At 40.0% G+C, this 21809-nt stretch overlaps 1 protein-coding gene across 4 annotated transcripts in view; it reads right to left on the bottom strand.

Annotated features, from left to right (window-relative positions):
* Nucleotides 1–21809, bottom strand: part of ANO6 (anoctamin 6) — a 70137-nt gene that overhangs the window by 5035 nt on the left and 43293 nt on the right. For 3 of the 4 annotated variants that reach the window (XM_085219891.1, XM_085219892.1, XM_085219902.1), the window contains 12 exons: nt 21055–21189; nt 19790–19895; nt 18498–18558; nt 14952–15097; nt 13786–13863; nt 12105–12330; nt 11063–11232; nt 9882–9979; nt 7067–7197; nt 6141–6346; nt 597–796; nt 90–195 (listed from right to left, as the gene is read on the bottom strand). In XM_085219891.1, coding sequence (XP_085076017.1) covers nt 90–195; nt 597–796; nt 6141–6346; nt 7067–7197; nt 9882–9979; nt 11063–11232; nt 12105–12330; nt 13786–13863; nt 14952–15097; nt 18498–18558; nt 19790–19895; nt 21055–21189 — 1663 coding nt within the window. The remainder of the gene's footprint in view (nt 1–89; nt 196–596; nt 797–6140; nt 6347–7066; nt 7198–9881; nt 9980–11062; nt 11233–12104; nt 12331–13785; nt 13864–14951; nt 15098–18497; nt 18559–19789; nt 19896–21054; nt 21190–21809) is intronic. The other variant, XM_085219895.1, reaches the window with a different exon arrangement.

The following is a 21809-nucleotide window of genomic DNA, read 5'->3' as shown; positions in this document are numbered from 1 at the left end:
TGTGCCTGAACAGAATGTCTTCCAAGGATTTTCTGCAGGGAGGAAAGAGGAGTCTAAATCACTTATGCTGAAAACCCCTACAGGCTTACCTCCATGACAATGATGAAAGCCAGCTTGGCTGCGATGACGTGCCAGTAGTATATGTTATGCTCATACTGATGCTGGTGCCCAGGAGGGTAGCGGAAGTCACGGTACCTGAAGGCGATGCAGAGACAGGAGCCAGTGTCAGCAATCTGCAGTACGGCTCTGTGGCCAGAGGATGGAGCAAGCCGTGTCCTGGCTTAGTGCAGCCTGAACAGACTGCTGAATGCAACTGCAGCAGTGATAAACCTTCTTAAGTCAATTTTAAAGCATTTGGGGCTTTTTTTTGTTGTTGTTGAGACTGCGTAAGTTATGAGGAAAACAAAATGAAGTAAGTATTACTTATAGGTGGATAGTTCACTCAGTTCTGCCATTCAAAGTATGCTGCTTGCACCGTGTTCTAACATTTCTTACTGCATATTTTTAATGGATCTGGATTATTTATGGATTATTTAGATATTAAAGCAGTGATATTTACCCTTGTCACTGGGAAAAGATGGTTATTTGACACTTGCCTGCATGTTGTGTGGTTCTCAAACCAGGAGGAAAATGGCTTGCTTGCATTCTTGAAGTCTGATATATTGAAGACAGAGAGTGTATTGTTTATGTACCCCTTCATGGTATAACTGCTGTGGCTCCCATAAGGAGGGACTGAAAAGGACCAGTAATAAACCAGACGAGGAATCATGTCAGATGTAAAAGCAATTATCATGGCCTGCATTTTAGGAAGAGGGGACAAAAAAGCAGAGTAGCATTTAAGAAATAAGCCTTACTACACATAGCCTTGCCATATATTTAGTATCTCAAAATTTACAGTACGACCTCAAAACAGAAAGTATGTGCTTTTCCAGTCAGTGGTTCCCTCTGTGAGTGAGGCACTCACAGGCACAAACAATCTCCTTCTGGAATGTGCAGTCCATCTAGTTTTTAAATTATACTGGCTCTGCTGGATGCCTCAAAAAAGTTGTGCTGTGATACACTTTTATCCTCCTGAGCATGGCGGGGAGGTCAGCAACCAAACTCACCTCGCACCATGCTAGGATAACCTCCAGCAAACACAGTTGCTATCAGAGGTACACATGAGATGCTTGAAGAAATCCTACCTGGTGAAACTTATGGAAACCACAGCAGAGTCCTTCAGCAACAGAAAATTATATTTCACCAGGAAGCCTGAAGTTTGCATAAAAGAATTAAATAAATGACATATATAGCTGATCCAGCTCTGACCCTAGAAACATCCCACTCTTCCCGAGGTGACAGCCAGTCCAAATTTGTCCTGGCAGTTGTTGCCTCATGAGTTTCAGTGTCAGTACATGTGGAAACTGCTCTTGATGCCAAGATCACTTTTTTAGTAGCAGCTGCACAGTGCTGCTTTACATATGACGTGACCACTTGTTTTTATCGAGCTCCCAAGAGAGGCCCTGTCCTACTCTGTCCTACTCAGTCTGCTAGTCACAAACTGGGCAGGAAATTGGATCTGTGGGTTTGTCGTAGGAAGTCTTTCCTAAATGCACGAACTTCCCAAAACATCCTATTCTGGAGGACAGGTTTACTATGTTTAATCCAGTATCCTCCTCCACTATTGCAAATTCAAAAGGCTTCCCCGTGAGGAAGACTTTCCACTGCAGCTGCATGCCCAGCACGAGGCTGCCCAGCCAACTCAATATGCCCAGGGCCCAGGAACTAGGGGTTATTTGCATGCCATAGCTGGAGGAGAACTCTTCAGTCCTATGGCAGTGGACAAAAATACCTGATGACATGAATGGCAACAGCCTTTGTGGGGAAGATTCCCAGCTGGGCCCATCCCTGATCTGCTACACCGTAAGACAAAGTTGCAGAAACAGGACTTAAGTATGAGGCTGTAGTTCAAAATCTTTCTCTCATTCTCCAGAACATTGTTGCAATTTAGTTCAATTGGGAGAACGTTAATTTGGCTGATGAGAAAGAAAAGAGAGGCATCCTATCACTAAAAGTGTTTAAAAGTTTCAAGGATCAACACTTCAAAAAGACTTTTTTGTACTGTATTCTGGCTTAAATAAAATGTAGGTGGCATGCACTTTTAAAAACTGTTTTTAAGCAATACGTGCCAGTGAGGAATGAAGTGAAAATTATGTGTTGTTTATATTTACATGCAGTGTAGGTGTTTTTGGCTGACAAGAAATATATATTACTGTGCCCTGCAGTTTCAGGAAGAAGACCTCACACTTAAATTACACTATTTTTAACTGAAGTATAAGCACAGAAAGTTTTAGTTAAATATAATTTCTTACTGCTTATTAGCCCATAAGGTTTGCATCAAGTCAGACATAAAAGAACTAAAAGCAACTGAACAGTAAGGCAAAAAACATCCTTTTCCCTTTGTACCAATTTGGTTTGGTGCTGCTTCTATGTATCATTCAGCAAGATGCTAGAATAGAGTATTTATACAACTTAATGTTTGCTCTTTATGATTTTTTTGCAAGGCCCCAGGTCTCTCATCACCATAAATCTGAGCCCCGTCTCACTCTCCTTCCCCTCCCTGAATGATCTCCAGATGTGCTCCAGAGGGCTACAAGGACAGAAAAACGAAAGCTAATCCTACGGCATCCTCTCAAAGGAAAAGCTTTTCTTCCTTTTGAATTATGGGCTGCATTTTAGAGTATTGTACTGGGGAACTACAAACAAATAGCACACTCTCTACTTCCTAAGCTATACCATGCACAGTTTTCCATTTATACTGTAACTAATTAAAATCAGTCTTTAAATCAACAACAGATGCTTTGATATCATGCTGTAGCAAGTCCAGTGCCTGAATGGCAAGTCTCAAAATGGACATATTTTGGCAAAAGTTGCTTATAAGATACTTGTAGGTGTTACAAAGCCAGCGTGGGAAGGAGAGGAAGATACTCTACCCAAATCAAATCAGCTGTAGGAGTCACATAGAAAAGAAACAGTTTCTATGTTCGAATGAAAAATAGTGATGGCAAAGGGATGACAAAGACAAGATTAATGGCCTACACTAGATCCAGATCCTGGATGTCAAACAAGAAAAATACAAGTTTAAAGATAATGGAAGAAAACTGTTTTCTGTATTTGCTGATCTCTAGTACATGGCTTTATAGACCACACTTCACTAGGAAGAAATATGGATATCTGAACTACTTGCAACACCTGCAACAGAGACTTCTGAACATGGCCTCTACTGTTGTGCCCCTTGCATGCTAACAGCCTGCTTGGTGTCAGTGGCCAGGGCACTATGCTCATACTAAGATTAACTGCATCTGACACATGAGATCTCCAAACAGGGTTATGAAAAGAAACATGCCTGCTGTTAGCAGTCACATAAGCACTGGGATTGAGTGCTTGGCAAGGAGGACAGGGAGCAAAACCAAGCTGTAAATGCACTTGTGCACATTGAGGACTGAGTTTTCAGAGATACCACTTCAGGGATGGAGCACATCAGGAATTTGGAATGGAAACACTGTAAAGCTTGCAGTAGCCTCAGATGGGCTGTGAATGGGTAGTGACAGACACCTAAAACTATCATTGGGTCACTTTTTCTGCAGGAGCTAAAGCAGAGTTGTGTACACACTCCTAACAGAAGCCTGCACATCTGAGTCACCATAAGGTCACCAACTTTAACTCTGCACTGAATATCGTAAGGTCTTCAATTAAGGTACTTGCAGCAATGCTTATAATAATCTTAAGATATATATTCAGTCTTCTATTTCATAGTTAGTTGTATTACAAGTCCTAGGTGGACTGATGAGGAAAGACAGTCAGGTTACCCAATAACATAATATATATATATTATTTTTAAATTTATGTAAAAAGTATATAATATATATTTAATACAATATGTGTAATGTACATAATTAATACATATTATATATCAATCTATGTACCTATTTCTTCCTTTTAGGACACCAGAAGCTTTGTCTTATATTTTACAGGTTTTGTAGCAGCTATAGTTAAAAAGAGGACATTAATGCAGCAGTAATTTTGCCTCTCTGTAACTATAGCTGTGCTACATCTGGGTGTTCGCACAATCTCCCTAATTTGATGGGAAAGCTGTCATTAACAATTTTTTTACACAAACAGTAAAACCAAAAGATCCCAGCAGTATCCCAGGTGTCACTCGACATTTCTAATAATTTGAGCATGTGTTACCAAAGTCACATCACTTTTATTTTAAATTTTAACATCACAGTTGCTGGTAGGCCTTGGATGTTTCACATGCCTATGGAACAGCTGCATTTATGTTTGATGTGCCTCAGTAGATCTGTGTGAAACCACTGGAGCATATGCTCCAGTTCATTGTCTATTTCCTAGATTCTTTTATAAATTTTCCATCCTCGAGATTTTTTTACTTTTGATACTTCTTTGTGTTTATTTCTCTGCTTTTATGTTTTCCTAAGGCTCTTCTCTACATCCTATCTATGTTTACCATGCCTGTTAAATTTCTATCGTTTGAGATAAAATTCTAGAAAGGAATTATAGCCAAATATCTGAAAATACATCTGATAGCTGAAGTTGTCATATAAAATACTCCTAATCATTGAAATCCATCCTACACTCGTATTTCTGCATGGTCACAATTCCCAACTTCAGTAATGTGAAAACAAACTACTGAGAAGGCAGCAGCCCAATAGGCTGTCAGTCCATGGGAGATCATCTTTCCCATTCCTCGAAAATATCCTCTTCCTTTCTGGGCAAAACATTTAATAGTGGAGAAGAAAAGAGAGCAATATGCAGGAGAACTTGTCTGGGTGTGGAGAGGGGAGGTACACGTATCTGTCTCATGATTTCTGAAAAGTAGAACCCTTGGGGTGGAAACCCCACACAGGTGGTTGAGCACCTAGTGACTGTAAAAGATGCCTGAGACACAGGAAAATAAGTTAATATCCTGGTTTAAATGTGAATTGCTCTGTTCATTGAAATAAGTCCCCTATAGTATATATGGTAGAGTGCTCATTTCCATTTCTCTACTCTTACCCAAATTCCACCATCCTCAAAATGGGCAGAGACTCCTACGATAGCTTAAGCTGAGGTGAACTTCAGACTTTACAAGTTTCTCCAGAAACTCCCAGTCAGTGCAACAAGGCACTGTTACTGCGAGGAGGAGGTCCTGGAGGAAGTGGCCATCTCAGAGTATGTCAGAATGAATCCCTACGGACAGCTACTGCTACTGCAGAGGAAAGCTGTGGTCACTGCTCCTTTGAGAAAGGGCGACACTGGAAACTTAGAAACAGAATACATATGAGTTACTGCTTAAGAATAAATCAAACAACTCAGAAAGATAAAGTCCAATGGATTACTTGGAATATTTTTCTTCCCACTGTGCAGCCTATACAAGATCTCGGTAACATAGCAATTCAGAAATTTGAAACATATGAATTTCATTGTTAAAGAGTATATTCATGAGGAAAGGATAAAGTTTTCTAAATACGTTAAATAAATCAATTTCAAAATTAATTTTAACTGCAAGTGAAAAATGGATTCATTTGCATATTCTTAGAAATTCATTCTTATCTCAAGAGATAAGTACTGTAATGTTGAGCACGTACTGTTATTTTTAAATACAGAAAGAAGCTGAATTACTGCTTTAACTGCAAAACTGCTCAAAGCTAAACTCAGGTATGACCATAAGAATTGTAAGTTGGAAACAACAATCAATTAAGCCTTAGCTGAACTCTAACCTATATTTTTTTTCAAAATTAATGCATTTAATTGTAGACTCTCAAAAATATCTCTTTATTATGTGCTACTATCTCAGAAAAGATATGTCTTTATATGTATAACTTTTTATGAAAGCTGTAGTAACTCTATCTAACTACAATTTCTTTTATTTAGACTTAATATTTTAGACTGTAGCCATATTTCTAAACCATCTGAAAAAGAACTGATTCACAGGGGCTAAGGTGACAAGGTACTGGAACTTGTAACTAATTTGGATCATTTGTGTGCTTCATGTAGCCACTCTAGCATGACAAACATTGATACACATGGCACTCCACATTTAGATGCAACACTTGCAGTGAAGGCATTTTACCTTTGGTAGTGGCTGGCACAGTACTTACATTGGTCACCACAGCCAGAATGGCTATGCCTTGCATGATGGGCTGCCACGCACCGATGTCTTGTGCCTTCTGCGGAACCATGCGCCTGAACTGGGTTGTCAGCTTCCACGCATCCAGCCTGATTTCCAACATGTTGTTGATAAGAGCCAGAAGAGGAGCCAGGGGGAATGATGCCACAAACAGGGTGACAAAGCCAAACTGTATAACTGGCAAAGGGAGAGGTCACATGCCTTGATGTGTTCTTTTACTGGGGATAAGCATAGACTTTGTATACTCAAGCTGAGAGAATGAGGGGCAAGGAAGAGTAGCAGAGTTCCTAGAGAATCTTATGTGCATGAAAATATATAACACTACTGGAAATACCCTCTAGGTGGAGGGGACGGGACAATGCATCTCACAACGCATCACAAGGAACTGTTATGGTATTTAAACATTCACTTATCTCTCATTTCTTCTCCACGTAGACTTGGAAATCTAATGATATCCGTCACAGTGCTGTGTTGCAAAGCCTGAGCTAACAATGATGTAATGGGTGCCTGGGTGCTGTGACAAGTATGCTGCAATTCTGTTTCAGAACAGATGGTGGCAAACAAGCCAGAGTTCTGTCAGTGACCAGGAAACTAGCAACATGTAAGTGACTGCAGATCCAGTGACTTCTGAGTATGTTTCTTGGAGGATGGGGTAAAGAAGCAGCAGCACACCCACAACTGCTCACTCTGTTTTTTAGCTAGAAACTGAAGTGAGATGTAAGCTACTTAATAAAAGTTCACAAAGCTATAACGGCTCATCAAAACTTGTACTGCATTTTAAAAAATGTAATATACCTCCTGTTTCTAAACATACTAAGGATTACTTCTATGAAAATTTTCCTTAGAGCATATTTGTATCCAGCACAGACAAGAAATTGGAACTAAATGGCTACTTACCCATCTCAAGATACTCATAAAACAATCCAAGTTTTCCAATGGGCTGCAGATGATAGTCCTGTTCCCAGCGTGGAACAATCTTTTCTGATCTAGCATCTGCACAGTATCTTCCAATTAGATTCTTAACCCAACTGTCAGTCAGAGAGAAAAAGACCACTAACATTGGTAAAATAGCCTACAAAGTTCAGTAAATGCAAGTGAACAAACAAAACATATCCAAAACAAACAAAAATTCTCCTGCTGTTATAATGCAGCAGGTTTTTGTTATCCCCAAATTACTGAAAACTTCCTTCAAACATGAGTATAATTTTCTCTTATCCCGAATGCAGTTATTTAGAACAACAAACAGGATTGTAAAAAGGAAACCAATCAGAATTGCAGTGCTTTACACTTACATTGTACAGGTCAATGACATTTCCAGGTAACAGAAAATTAAGACAAAAGTAGGCCTCTGGACAGACGGATCAATCCCTTCTGATCACAGAATCACAGAATAGTTAAGGTTGACAGGGACCTCTGGGCAGAATCAGAGTAGGTTACCCGAGACCATGTCCAGGCAGTTTCTGAAGATCTCTAAGGAGGAACTCTACAACCTCTCTATAAAGTCTGTGCCAAATGCTCTATCATCTGCACAACACAGAAGTGCTTCCTGGTGTGTAGAGGGAACCTCTTGTCCTGGCACTGGGCATCACTGACAAGAATGTGACTCCAACATCTCTGCAATCCTTCAGGTAATAATGGACATTGGTAAAATCTCTCCTGATCTTTAATGAATAGTCCTAGGTCTTTTAGTCTCTCCTCACAGATGCTTCAGTTTTAATAATTTTGGTAGCCTTTTGCTAGACTTCCAGTAGTTTTGCACTGAGGAACTCAGCACTGTAGATGCAGCATACATGTTAGAAGGATCATCTCTCTTGACCTGCTGGCAATAGTTCACTTAATGCAGTGAAGAATACCATTAACCTTCTTAGATGCAAGGGCACGTTCCTTGCTCATGTTCAGCCTGGTATCCACCAGGACTCCCTTTCTGAAAAGATGATCTCCAACTGCATGGCCCCTAAAATGTCCTGGTGCCTATGTTGTTCATCCCCATGTGCAAGGCTTTGCATTTTCCCTCACTGAACTTTATGAGATTCCTGTCAGCCTACTTCTCCAGCCTAAGAAAGTCCCTTTGGATGGCAGCACAACCCCCTGATGTATCTGCTATTTCTCCCAATTTTCTGAGGGTGTACTCTCCCTCTTCATTCAGCTCATTAATGAAGATGTTAAATAGGACTGGATCTAGTATTGATCCTTGAGGTACATTGCTAATTACTGGCCTCTAACTAGACTTTGTGCTTCAGCTGTCCACTACTCTCTGAACACAGCTGATCCACCTTACTGTCTACTCATCCAGCCCATCAACACTTTGTGGAGGTCTTATGGGGAACAGTGCCAAAGACCTTACTGAAGCCAAGCCAGACAATATAGCTCTCCCCTCATCTACCAAGCCAGTCATTCCTCATAGAATAGTTGGTCAAGTAAGACTTTCCCTAAGTGAATCCATGCCAACTACTCCTGATCACTTTCTTGTGCCTGGATTAGCTGCTACAAGGATTGAGGTGCAGTTGTAATTTGCATCTAAAAGAGCTGCACACAAATTTAAGAAAACTGATGAATCAGTTGTAGACATTTTCAGTGGTCAAAGGGCTACATTCAAAAAAGGAAGGTGGAGGAATGTCCATCAACAGAGAAGAAAAATAAAACACTTCTCTTTTACTCGCAGAAATGAAGAATGAGAGGTCAATTAAAAATCACATCCAGAAATGATACTCAGCATTTCAGGACCTAAAAGTTACTTGTCATCTATGAAAGTGAATTCAAAATTCTGGTTAGGTGAATGTGTTACCTATGTACAAATGGTAGGGATCAATTGCTTATGGCTGTAACTGACATCTGCAGGCATGCTCACTCTAGGGATGCTTTAACCAGCTAAAAGATGCTGAAAAGAGGGATGGGTCTACAGTCCCATCCTGCAACTGGCAGCATTTGGGTCTGGAGAACCCATAACTCAGCAGAGCACACACAGTATTTGTGACATGCTTTGAAATTGCTTTGCTACAAAATTTGTGGGCTTGGAAGAACCACAACCAAATGGAATATGTTGTGGATTGGTGTTTATGACATTCAGGAGGACATAACCAAACTTGGAGTTTCCTACTCCAAGTAGTGTAAGTAGTTATCAATCAGTTTAAAATAAAGAACAAGTTCTGAGAGCTGGAAAGAGTCCTGGATAGTAACTTCATCTAAATTACATGGAGAGTATTCACTGTTAGCACTTTGCTTATTGTTTACATTAGAACACGACCTTCTAGAGATCTACCATGCTAAAAAAGGCATTTTTAGGGTCTCTGAAGGTTACATATAACTACAAAATGAAATGAGTTAAATTAATAAATTATTTATAATTTTTACATGTATAGCAATAAATCACTGAATTCAACATTAAGCAATAATATTTAGTTCAGTATTTTCAGAGCTTCTGCTGCCTCAGTTTTAAGTATCAAACACAATGCACATTAAGCCTAATCTGCAGAGGAGGAAAGCAGTTCTGATTAGAAATAATAGTGGTCAAAATGACAGAGACAGAAGCTCAAAACTACCCAAACCAAAAATAACTATCTAAAAAGTCCCCCAAAGTCCCAAAAGACTAGCCATGTTCTCTTAGAATGCAAAATGCTCCAATCAAATTTAGTGACCAAACGCCTGAACGAATCAAGCAAAAGTAGCATCTTTCAAATGCAAAAGGGCAAATTACTTAATAGTGTGAACTTACGGAAGAAGCACTTCTTGAATGTTATTCCATATTGCTTTACCTCCTACTATGATGGCAAGCTGTGTTGTGAGTTCAAGGAGACATCCACCTGGATCACACTACAGGTTGAGAGAGACATGAAGACTTTTTGAAGTTGAGAAACCTTTCAAGCATGAATAAAGCATTTAAAATAATGACTTCCTGATTTATCATAATAACACTTTTTTAAACTACAGAAGAAGACTGTTTAAGCAAATGTTTACACTAATTTATGCAAAAGTCAACTCCAGGCCAAATATGGTCACATATGATAGGTTTACAGGATACTACTGAAAGGACAAAACACCAGGTGAAGTCTTGCAGCTTTGTACTGTACTGTCATCAGGTGAGGATCACCCAGCAGAAGAGGAAGGCATCTACTCATGTTCATAGAATCACTGAATATCCTTAGTTGGAAGGGACCTGGAAGGATCCTTGAGTCCAACTCCCGGCTCCACACAGGACCGCCCAAAATTCAAACCCTGTGTGTGAGACCATTGTCCAAACACTCCTTGAACTCCAGCAGCTCAGTGTCATTCCCACTGCCCTGGGCAGGCTGTTCCATGCCCACCACCCTCTGGTGCAGATCCTGTCCCTAACCCCCAGCTGCCCCTCTCCTGACGCAACTCCATGCCGTTCCCTCGGGCCCTGTCGCTCAGCGCTGCCCCTTCGCTCCCTGTGAGGAGCTGCATTCGCCATCAGGCCTCCCTTCAGCTCCTCTGCTCTGGGCTGAGCACACCCAGGGACCTGAGCTGCTCCTCATACCCCTTGCCTTCTAGAACCTTCACCATCTTCGCAGTCCTCCTCTGAACTCTCTATAACAGTTTGGTCCTTATACTAGGGTAATGCAAACTGCATACAGTGCTTGAGGTGAGGACGCACCAGTGCAAAGCAGAGGAATGTTCCTACATCTACTTCCCTTCCTGCATGTTGGACCATGGGAAAATGAGCTTTTCTGAGTACATAAAAAGCATTTCTAAGCTCAGCTAGTCTTGTGTCATATTCATTTGTGCAATGGATTAACGAGGAGGCAAGTAGCTTGGGAGGCAGTCACATTCCAAACTCCAAATATATACCACCATGTTGTGCAATACTAATTGCAGCAGAATACCTGGACTAATAGCCCTTGCATTTTAAAAGCAAGCACTATGATATATTCTTACCTCTTCATTGCGATACTTTCCTAGCCAATAAACTGGATTTCCAGGGTAACCTACAAATTTACCCTTGAAGAAAGCTATGTAGAAGCATGAAGAATAGTAGTTGACAAACTGGAACAAGAACATCTTTGTGGTCAAACTGTTTTCGTATTCGGTTTGTGTCCTTGGAAGCTCTGCAATTATAGAAAAAAAGTAAGGAAAAGGCCAACCAGCAAGTACCTAAAAGCTGCTTTGGAGCCTCAGCTGAAAAAGTATGCATACGACTTGTATTCCTTAATGCGATTGAGAGCATTATAAATTAGATTGTACATAATCCCTATGTATACGGTAGCCACTATGCTAATTCTAAATATGTATGGGTAGTAAAAAGGAAGGAATTTGTTTTCTGACAATAAAGAGCAGCCAAAAAATCTAATAACTTGGAAAAAAAATCTCCCAAATCTAGCACACTCAGGAAAGATGCAAATGTAATGCTTTCAACTGATGAAACAGTATTAAATGAAACTATATTAAAACACAACACTACTTCACACATCTAAAGTAAATAGCTACTTTAGAGCTGATGGTCTGGATATAAAGAATAATAATATTTGTGACTGTTTATCTATTTAATAACAAGGGAATGGCATCTAGCTTTGGAACAGTGACCCTATTTCATTTATTTACAAGAAAATAGCTATTCTCCCCATAAACAAAAGCTAATGTAATTGAATGCGTTATGCATTACAGATCTGTTTTCATAAAGCTTGGTTATTATAGTAATTTTCTTTGCTTTGCCTGTTTTACAAGCACAAAATTGTAAACAATTCATCTTTGATGCTGGCTATACAAGGAGTTTCCAGGCAAAGAACTGAATATCACATTCCTCTGTTAGTCAGAAAATCTGTATTTGAAAAATTCTAGATGGTATCATATGATTCGGTGGGAAAATTCTGAAAAGCATGGTAGAGATATTCATTTAGTGGAGTTCTGATTATAAATACAAATGCTATTTTTGCTTGTTGTTGTAGCCCAAGTTTCAATCTGAGGCACAGCGAAGACATACCAAAGTCAGTAATGAGGATCGCTACTTTTTCATAAATGATGTTCAGAACCATAATGATAATAAAGCTGATGATTGAAGCAGTTACTGAGGTGGCTGTCTGTGGAGTCAGGTACTTGCGGATTGTTTGTGTGCCATTAATGTTCCGTGGCAATGTGGCAGAAAACACCAGGAAAACAGAGAGTCTGTAGACAATGATTCCAATAACTGAAGCAATAATCAAAAGAATCTGCCAGGAGAATGTAGGAAATATATTAATGTTGAACTACTGGATTTGGGAAGAAAGTTTGAAATTCATTTTACAATAGGCAAAAAGAAACTGGATGTGTGCCTTTTATTCCATCCCATGAGTACAAGAGGATGCGCAGATGGCATAGAAGGCAATAAATCTAGAGTCCATTAAAGAAGCATTTTTCATGTACCATAGTGAATCTGCAGGAACAAAAAGAGATGGTCTGTTTTATGACTAATAACAAGCCTTGTTGCCATGTGAGATAAGATAATGAGATGTGTAATCAAACCTTACGCCTGAAGGCATGTGATGGTTCCAGGAGGACACTGGGTAACTAGCGGGGTGGCAAATGTGCTAGCAGGTCCATGCTGACCCTGGAGGGGGCTGTCGCTTTCTTACGCATGATGGTATTACAGACACATTTTAAGCCATGTCATGTGATCTGCGGGAGCTGTACTCATGCTCCAGGCACCTCACATTACTTTCCATCTCTTTCTGCTTTCTTACTAGTTCTCTAGCTATTATTCAGACTCAGAGCTGTGCATTTTTTATTTGCTATCTCTGCAAAATGCCATAAATTCTTCTCCCTCCACATTCCCAGCACAGAATTTGAGAGTACAGTAACACAATGGCAAAACTAGATCAAATCTCTTAGATTTCAACCTGAAGCCTTCAACCTGAAGCCTGCCTATTTAAATTCAGCGGCAAGCCAGTCTTCTTTTCGTTGTGTTTCAGCTGTTAAGAGCTTCTGGACTGCCAGCCACCATTCTGTCTCAGCGTTGTCTTGTCTCCTATTATCTAGGATGAGTTCTTGAGTTCTTTCACAGCTGCTGCTCATGCTACACGTGAGGAGAACGTACAGCAGGCTGAAACACCCAGCTTCTCAAGGCAACCTCTCTAGGCATGCTTACCATGTGATACAGTTTCATGGGTGGCTGGATTTCTTTCAAGTTTAAGTTTTAATTAAAGCAGCAGCTCTGGAAGATTAAAGAGCGCTCAGCTTTGCTCTTCTAAGTGAAACAAAAAGCCTGAAAGAAGTCCAGAGCTGTGAGACATTATGTTGAACCAAACAGCTGGAATGAGTAGGGTAGACACTGGCAGGGAGGACAACAAATAAAAAAACCCACAGCTCTCTTCCCTGCTCTCTTCACAAAAGCAAAGACATTTATCTTTAAATAATGAGGGAAAAAACAGTGGATGACATTCACAAAGCTACAGCTGTGGGATATTTCAATGCGTATTTTCTCCTGACTGCATGCTAATGAGTTATCTGCTGGCTACAGTGACCTTGTCTATGTGGATCCATACTTCATGGCCTTGTTTTACGCATCGGATGGAAATTTAACTGAACTTATTCTCTTGATATCTTTTGATCAAGTTAGGGGAATTTTTCTTTAGACACTTAGTGAATAAGTAAATTGATGAGGTGAAAGAATAAAAGGAGAACTTTACCCAGAAGAAGACTGCACTTGTACATAAAGTTATACGCACGCACTTCCCACAGGCAGTGTATGGCACATGTTCTTCTTGCTGTAAAAGATTCAGAAACAGATCAAAGATGAATCCAATCTTTTCTTCATACATTTTTGTACGCCCAGTTAGCCCTTTGTGACAGGACACTGAATGTCTTGCTTTTTTATCCTGGAAACTCACGTTTATTCTTGATTTCAGAAGACTTACTTGATTACAGTTGTCTCTTTTTACTGCCTATTCTAAGACAAAAATGACTTCCACAGAGGCTGCATGTCCTCAGCTCTTACTGACTTCAGCTACAATAGGGTGCATAGTCTTTTTGAATGGACCCATCGTTCTTGGCTGATCATAGAATCCAAGATCACTGCCTTTCAAACCAGTTAATTTGGAATCATTTCAAGTGTCCTCTAATAAGCACTAGTATAATGTGGATGTGATGTGAAAGCAATGCAAGTAATCTGATAAATGCTAGAGCAATATATTGACAGAGAATAATAAAAACTGAAGGTGGGCTAAAGTGAGCTGCAAAAGCAGAAGCTACTCAAAATATACAATGAGTAGAAATCTAAACTAAGATCCTCATAAATATGAATCCTATTTCATTAAAATGAGGATTATCCGTGTCCCTGTGAGTTTGCTGTTATTAATTGTAACTGCATCTACATTCACTTGGCAACAATACCTATTTATACAATTCAAACAGGATAGAAAAAATGCATTGCCATTATGCATCCTTCCCTCTGTTTCAGCTTTTCTTTTCTTTTTTTTTCCTGATATATTTTTAGGCAAAGATAGCAAATGCTCTGTGATCTTGGCCTCTGGCAGCAGCACAGGAGCATTTATTGGGGGATTTAATAAGGCAGACTTAGTCTCTCTCCTAAGCTAGGTACAATGTCTATTTTTGCTCATTAATGACACAGGAGTTTCATAGCTCCTCCAACAGGCAACTAAGAGATGCCTATGGTTAGTAGAACTTCCCTCCTACACATCTGGAATTTATAAGCTCACTATCCTCAGGCCAGCTTATCAGCTCTCCTTGAAGCACTGCCAAGTTATTCTGCTCCATTCCAGATTCATTATTTTCATAGTGCTCCCATAACATGTCTATTGCAGTAGCTCTGACCAGTCACCAAAATAGTCCTTACCTGTGTGATTTCATTCACTACTACATGAGTGCACTGAGCTTCATATTCTGGGCGAATTTGTTCTTCTTGTTCTAAGTACTCCACTGTGTCCCATTCATACTCCAGCTCAGCCTGCCTTCTCTTCCAAAACTCCAAAAACAATGTAACTGTCCAGAAGACAAACGGAAGCAGCAACAGTTGGACACTGAACTGCTGGGCTACATACCACATGGCTCACATTTCCATACAACTTTCCACAGGCTTGGAACAAAACCCTTAATAGCTAGTATGATGGTGTCAAGTGCCCATGAGGAAGAAAATAACTGATCTACTTCTTTATGGAATTACTGCTTTGGACATTTAGGTACTTTAGTAAGAGAAACCTGGGCTAAGTGGTGTTATAAGTTCATCCTAAAGAATACACATACATTTATCTGCTTTCTGCCCAAGGCTGGAATATAATCACTTTGGATTTCATATTATGGACTGCTTTTGAAAAAGTTTACTATGGGATACATAAGGCAGGCGAGTTGTTTAGATAGATGAAGACAAAATGTTGGAGAGTACAGGATTTATCACATAGAAAACCTCAGTAAGCAAAAAATTGCCACAGGGAAAAGGTTGTGTTCATTCAATCTGCAGTTTTTGTGTGGACAAATGATCAGTTTGCAGACTATGTGAACTGGTGATGCTAGCTCAGGCAAAACTGCTTAACCACAGCTGCCTTTCCTCCTCTGCTGGCACAAATCTGAAGTGGCTGCAGATCTTTTTGCATGGCAAGGAGCTTTGAGACCCTCTGGGCTGAGTCAGCAGCTTCCCTGGACTACGCTCCTGCAGCTGGGAACATTAAGGGAAGCCGGCACATAGATGCCTTCGTGCTGTTTGAAAGACACCAGTCTAACCAAGCTCATGATCTTGACCTGAGTGTGATGCAGGTAGGTCTGACAGCACAGGCAGTGAGAGACTCAGCTGGGAAGGCTGGAGGAGCTCAGAACGTGGGTGCAGGGGTGCTGCACTGATGGTGGCTGCATGTTCTTAGGTTCAATGAGTGGCGTTGCTCTGCAGCACTGCTCCCAGGAGGAGTGAGTGTGTGCCTTCACTGTACTTCTCTCATAGCTCCCACTGTCTGGGAGTAATTAACCCTCCCAAAGTTTTTTTTGTTTGTTTGTTTGTTTTTTGTTTTTAATTAGTTTGGCACCTCATCCTGAATGATGAAGCACTGACGGCATGCAGTTCTAAGTCCAAACATTAAAGGTTATTTCCAAATTCAAGTGTGGTCAATAAACCTCATACTAAAGCATTTATAAGTGAATAAACTTCATGGGCTGGGCTGCGAGATGATCTTGGCATCTGCATGCAGGCAGAACCCCTGGAAATCCTCCTCTCTGATGGCTCAAGGTCCTCTTTCAGAGGGATTTCTCCGCTACCTCGTGCTCACAAGCACTAACGCCACTCCAAGCAGTGGGCCAGGGAATCACATCTGCCTCTGCCTGCAGAGCAAAGAGATCAGCCTTCCACGAGCCTCTAACTGCTTGCTGCGGCCCCAGCCCAAATAAGGGAAACTGTAGGCAATCCTGATTAGCTCCAGCTGCAAATCCAGCTGTTGCTGGGGAGGCCAGGAGTGCAGGGCCCATGTCTGTGCTGCCCTCTATGCAAACAGCAAAAGTAGGGCTCATAGCACAGGGCAGCTTTCACAGCCCCAGGGCAAAGAAAATTTCTACTAGTATGTAATCCAGCAGCCAAGTTGCTCTTTCTGAACTGGGAAGGAGCTGGGAAGGTATTGATTTTACCTTTCACCTCCACCCCCCCCCCCGCTTTATTTTATACCAGCATTTTGGAGAACGTGTTTGCTGATCTTGCTCAGAGAGGGTCTCCAGCAATGGCAGCAAGAGAAGTAGAAGCTGCTCCTTTCTCAGGAGCTTTGCCAACCTGCTCGTGCCATCAGGGGAGAACTGGCAAAAGCCCTCATCCAGAGCACTAATGTGCAAGGGGTTAATTCTTGAGGCCAACTTCCCTGATGTTTTAACGTGCTTTGAGATCTTTGAATGGAATAGTTAAAAAAAAAAACAACTATTAAAAAGTATATTGATGATGATGATAGGATAAAGTATGTAAAAACCAAATAGTCTTTTGATTATTTTGGACCCGGAGGTCTACCAAAGTAACAGGGCAAGACAGAAATTACAGCTGAAATTGTACCAAGACCCTGGGTCATTTGGATTCAGTACAATTTTGTCCAAATTGCTGTAATACAATTCACCTCTTTCTGTAGTGGACTTACAATGAGAAGACTAATAGACCTTGCACCATCATTACAACCGTGCAGCTTAACTTTGTAATTATTACTCTTGGAACCCTCCTCAAAACAGGAAGCAGAATTTTTAATTAAAAAGCAAATTACAGGTAAATTAGCTATTCAAATGGTGGAAGATTACATTAGTATCAAACTTCTAATTCTTTTATTTTTATTTTTAATTTCCTGCTGGCATTTTGCATTTAGCAAGTGTTTTGAAGGAAATATTCTTTTTGAAATGACTGTTCATTTTAAAATCCTTTAAAGTAGTTATTCTAAAGCACTTTAGTCTTATTAGGAAAATAAGTATACAGTGTGTTTTACAAAGGAAACAATTTATGCATTCTTGTCAGCCTACATATGAACTGTAAGTGTCAAATGAGTTATTTTCTCTGCAGTACCCTTTATACCTCAACTGTAAATTATTTTGACAGTTTCTGCATAAGGCATTGCAATAAAAGGCAGTTAAGAAAGTTGCTAATATGAACAAATAAAACTGTTTCTGTGAAAATAAACCTTGCCTAATCCATTGAAGCTAAGTGGTTTCACCCGCAGGAAATATCCTGGTTTCAGATATATTTTCTCTGATTAAAAATATGTCTACTGCTTGTAACTACTACATTTTTACAAAAAGCTCTTTCTTAAACGAAGACAGGAGGAAAAAAAGACTGGGAAATACAATAAATGGCTATTTTTCAATTGCTTTGCACAGTCACATGGTTGTTAATAGGCACAGGCAGCTGCAAGGATTTTGGGGAAGAAACAGCTCTTTTGCTGGATGGAATTAAGCATGTGGCTCCTGCTGGATGAACACAAGGCAGCTGTAATCACTTCTTTCAGACTTTTCTCCAAGTTAAAACAAACACTGGTAGAGAAGACCAACATTTAAGTTCTACAACTTTTCGTTCTCCTACACAATAATCTCTTTTTACCTACCTGCCCATCTATCCCTAACAGTGCAGTAAGGGGAAAAACGGATGAACAGACATCTGTCAACCTTTGGACGACCTGACCTAGTGGAAGATGTCCTTGCCCATGGCAAGAGGATTGGAAATAGATGATCTTTAAGGTCCTTTCCAATGCAAACTACTCTATGATTCTATGCTGCTAAAAAGATCTATCATGAATGTGTGTATCTTTTACTGAACTACCTACTGGTGAATTGCCGAGTGCTAGAAAATGAAGCAGTTGTAAATTTATCCACTTTTTTTTGGCTGATGCTGTATGCTTGGCCAAAATTACACGACAAACCACAGCCATCGAAATTGACTTACCCCATATTCCCATAAACACTGCAAACACCAGTGTTCCAAAGCTATCAAATATACAGAGTTTCTGGAAAAAAAAGGAACAGAAAAAAGGCCTTAAAACACAATCAAACAGTAATTTCTTTTACACTGAAACAGAACTGAAGCTGCTCACTGGACAGGTTGATTTTTAGCTTTTGTGTAGTTTAATAAACAATCTTCATTGTTAGAGTTTTCTCAACTTCTGTCAATGTACAACATCCTCCAGTAATCTGAGGAAATTAACTGCAAAGCTTGGCATTAAAAGTATAAATGAAATATGCAGGAAGAGGATAATAGAATGGTGTGTTGTTAAACTTCCTTCCATCTGTTGCACTGGAAGAGGAAAAGCAGTGCTTATTTTTAATACAGTCACAAAAAGGCAATGAACATCTCTGCTTCTCATAAGTGAGATGACAACAAATCAAGGTAGTTAGTAACATGCATTCTGATGAGATACCTCTGTGGTATTTGCCTTTTCTTTCTGTAATATCCTTTTCCCTGTCTTCTTTCTTTTGCCTTTTATGTTAAGTGCACTGAAGCAAGAATATCCATGAAAGTAGGGCAAAACACTTTTAATGAATAGCTAAAAAACTGTAACTTTGGAGTGACTGAATCTATGAAAAGGAATGACAAAAGGCTAACCCTAGCCTAGTGGCAAAAGTTAATGGAGAAAGAAAGATAGATTCTTCTGGACATGGATTGAGTGCAAGAGTGTGGCCATGCCATGCCATGGTTAACAGGACACAATTCACAGCACCTGTCATGGCTAATATTGGCCTCCCCATGTATCCATCACTTCTTGACAGCTCATGTGTCAAATTCAAGGCACAGATTCAGCTAATTTCTTTGGGGAAACAGGGGAGAGTATTTAGAAATGTCAAAACATGCTCTAAACGTTTCCCAAGCAAAACTGACTCAGAGTTACTCAATCAAGTCTTTAGTAATTGAATATTTGTTTTGTTTTGCTTTGTTTACCAAGAAGGAAAGGAATACCCCAAAATGAAACCACAATGTTCCATTTTCAATCGAAAAATCTTTTAGAGACTGGGGGCTATGTAGAACTAAAAAGTCTTATTTTTTTCATTTTTGATCAAAATGGAACATTTTTTAATTGTTAACTTCTCATAGTTCAGTTGCTGTATCAAAAGGCACAACTATTTGCACAGCTCTAGTAATTATGCAGGACATTAGTGGAGAACAACATTGTTTTATACGCAGTATTAGGGAAAGTGCAACTAAGGGTTAATAGCATGTCTACAAGCTGTAAATGTAATTACCTTGGATGATTCACAAGTGATGGTGAGGTTCCAGTAGGTACATACTTTATCACACTGAGGGCACATTATGATATTACCTCCTATGTTGGGATCACATACTTCTTGGCTAAAAACAAAACTAGTCAGTCACTCACCAACACTAAATTCTTCAGTCCTTCTATGCACAAAGACAGTGCAATTATGCCAGGGATATGAGAAATAATTCACCAGTGCCCTTCTCTTGAGAATCTCCCCCCCCCTCCCTCAAAACATCCCTATTGCCATTTTTTTAGCCCTCATCTCTAAACTGGATGACCTAGACAAAAAATACTTTTTTCATCTTTTATGTGTAGCAGCATTTCTCAAAACACAGTAAAAATAAAATCTCTTCAAAGAGATCGCATCCTTCAGTAGGAAATACATACTTGCAAGCTCAGGATGGCTCTCATGGCAAGGCCAAGGGGAGAAGGAGTAGGAACGCTGCCTGCCAGAGCAAGGAGCAGAACTGAAATGGCTAACTGGTCCCTGTGTTATTCCAAAGAGGCTCAGATTGGAGATTGGTCTTCTAAGGGGTAGCAAGAGTCTGGCTTTTTTTTAGTTTGATATAGCAGAGGCTTATTATAATTTAACTAAATGATAATATGGCTAGATGAGTATAAAGTGGCCACTGGAGTGGAGCTCTGGAAGAGCCTTTCAGCATGATTTATAAGGATAAACTTCCTCCCTGACTGAGGCTGTACAGTGTGATGTTTTGTAGGTGTTTTGTAGGCACCCAGGTGTTCTTTCCTTGGTCCTTGTGTCATGGTTCAATCTCACCATGTTCTGATGAGACAATACGTGTCATCGCTTTGCTTCTCTTCCCAATGCATCCTGGGCAGCTGAAGCCCCATGTGCTCTTGCTCTTTCTGTTTTCTTCTCTCAAAATAGAAGAAAGTAACTTCAGGGCTTTTATCAGGGCCTTTGCATACATCCTTTAAAGATTAACATTCTGAAAATGATGTTACAGAAATTTGTACTGACTTCTGATTATTGTTCTTTTTATTTCTACGCAACGTGTGGTGACAGTGCAATGTATGAAGAAAATGCTGTGGTTACAGACTCACATGTCTAGTGCTCTAATGGAACAGGAACATCTATTACTTATCTCATATTTTCTACTGTTTCTTTCAAATTCATAACTTGTGCTCTTTCATTTTGCCTCCTACAATGCTATGTCTTGCAAACTGTGTTCAGTAGAGAACTGATTAAAAAATGCATGTAATATTAAAATAGACCCGATTAGGTACCTCCATGTGCAGCTATCCTTCATGAAGAATCCATACAGAAAGCAGCCAACTCCTACAACTGCAGCCACGACCAGCATATTAGTATAAAAGCCCAGCCATGCAAAATAGATTCCAATTTTCTCTCCGTAGTATTTCCTGTAGAAAGAAATGTATTTTTTTATTTAATTAAATGCAAGTAAATTCAAATTTCTGTTTCAAATATGATAGCTTTCATTGTCAGATTCCTCTAGTTTGAACATTGGGATTGCAAAAGTATTATGGTTAGGTATTTCTGTGTATTTCTGTTACCTCTTTTATGTTCAAATAGGAGGACTGGAAGGGAAAGAAAATGAAAAAAGACAGATTATACCTAATAAAGAAAAATTTTAAGTGGATGTTTGTCATGAATTGATTCATCAGTGTGCCCCCATGCATAAGCTGATAGAGGTATACGTACCTGTCTGTGTCTTGACATCTCAAAACCCAGACATGTTAGATAAATTCCTAGTTACTTCAGCATTAGTCCAGCCATAGTCACACTACCGAATCACTGAATAAATGTCCTGAGTTGGAAAGGACCCATAAGGATCCTGAAGTTCAACTCCCAGCTTCCAACAGGACCCAAAATCCAAACCCCATGTCTGAGACCGCTGTCCAAGTGCTTCTTGAACTCTGGCAGCTTAGGGCAGTGACCACTGTCACAGGGAGTCTGTTCCAGCGCCTGATCACCCTTCTGATGAAGAATCTTCTCCTATACCCAGCCTGACCCTCCCCTG

Source organism: Meleagris gallopavo, chromosome 1, assembly GCF_905368555.1.
Source record: "Meleagris gallopavo chromosome 1, MGAL_WU_HG_1.1, whole genome shotgun sequence".
Classification (NCBI taxonomy): domain Eukaryota; kingdom Metazoa; phylum Chordata; class Aves; order Galliformes; family Phasianidae; genus Meleagris; species Meleagris gallopavo.
This window is presented reverse-complemented; position numbering and strand designations above follow the sequence as displayed.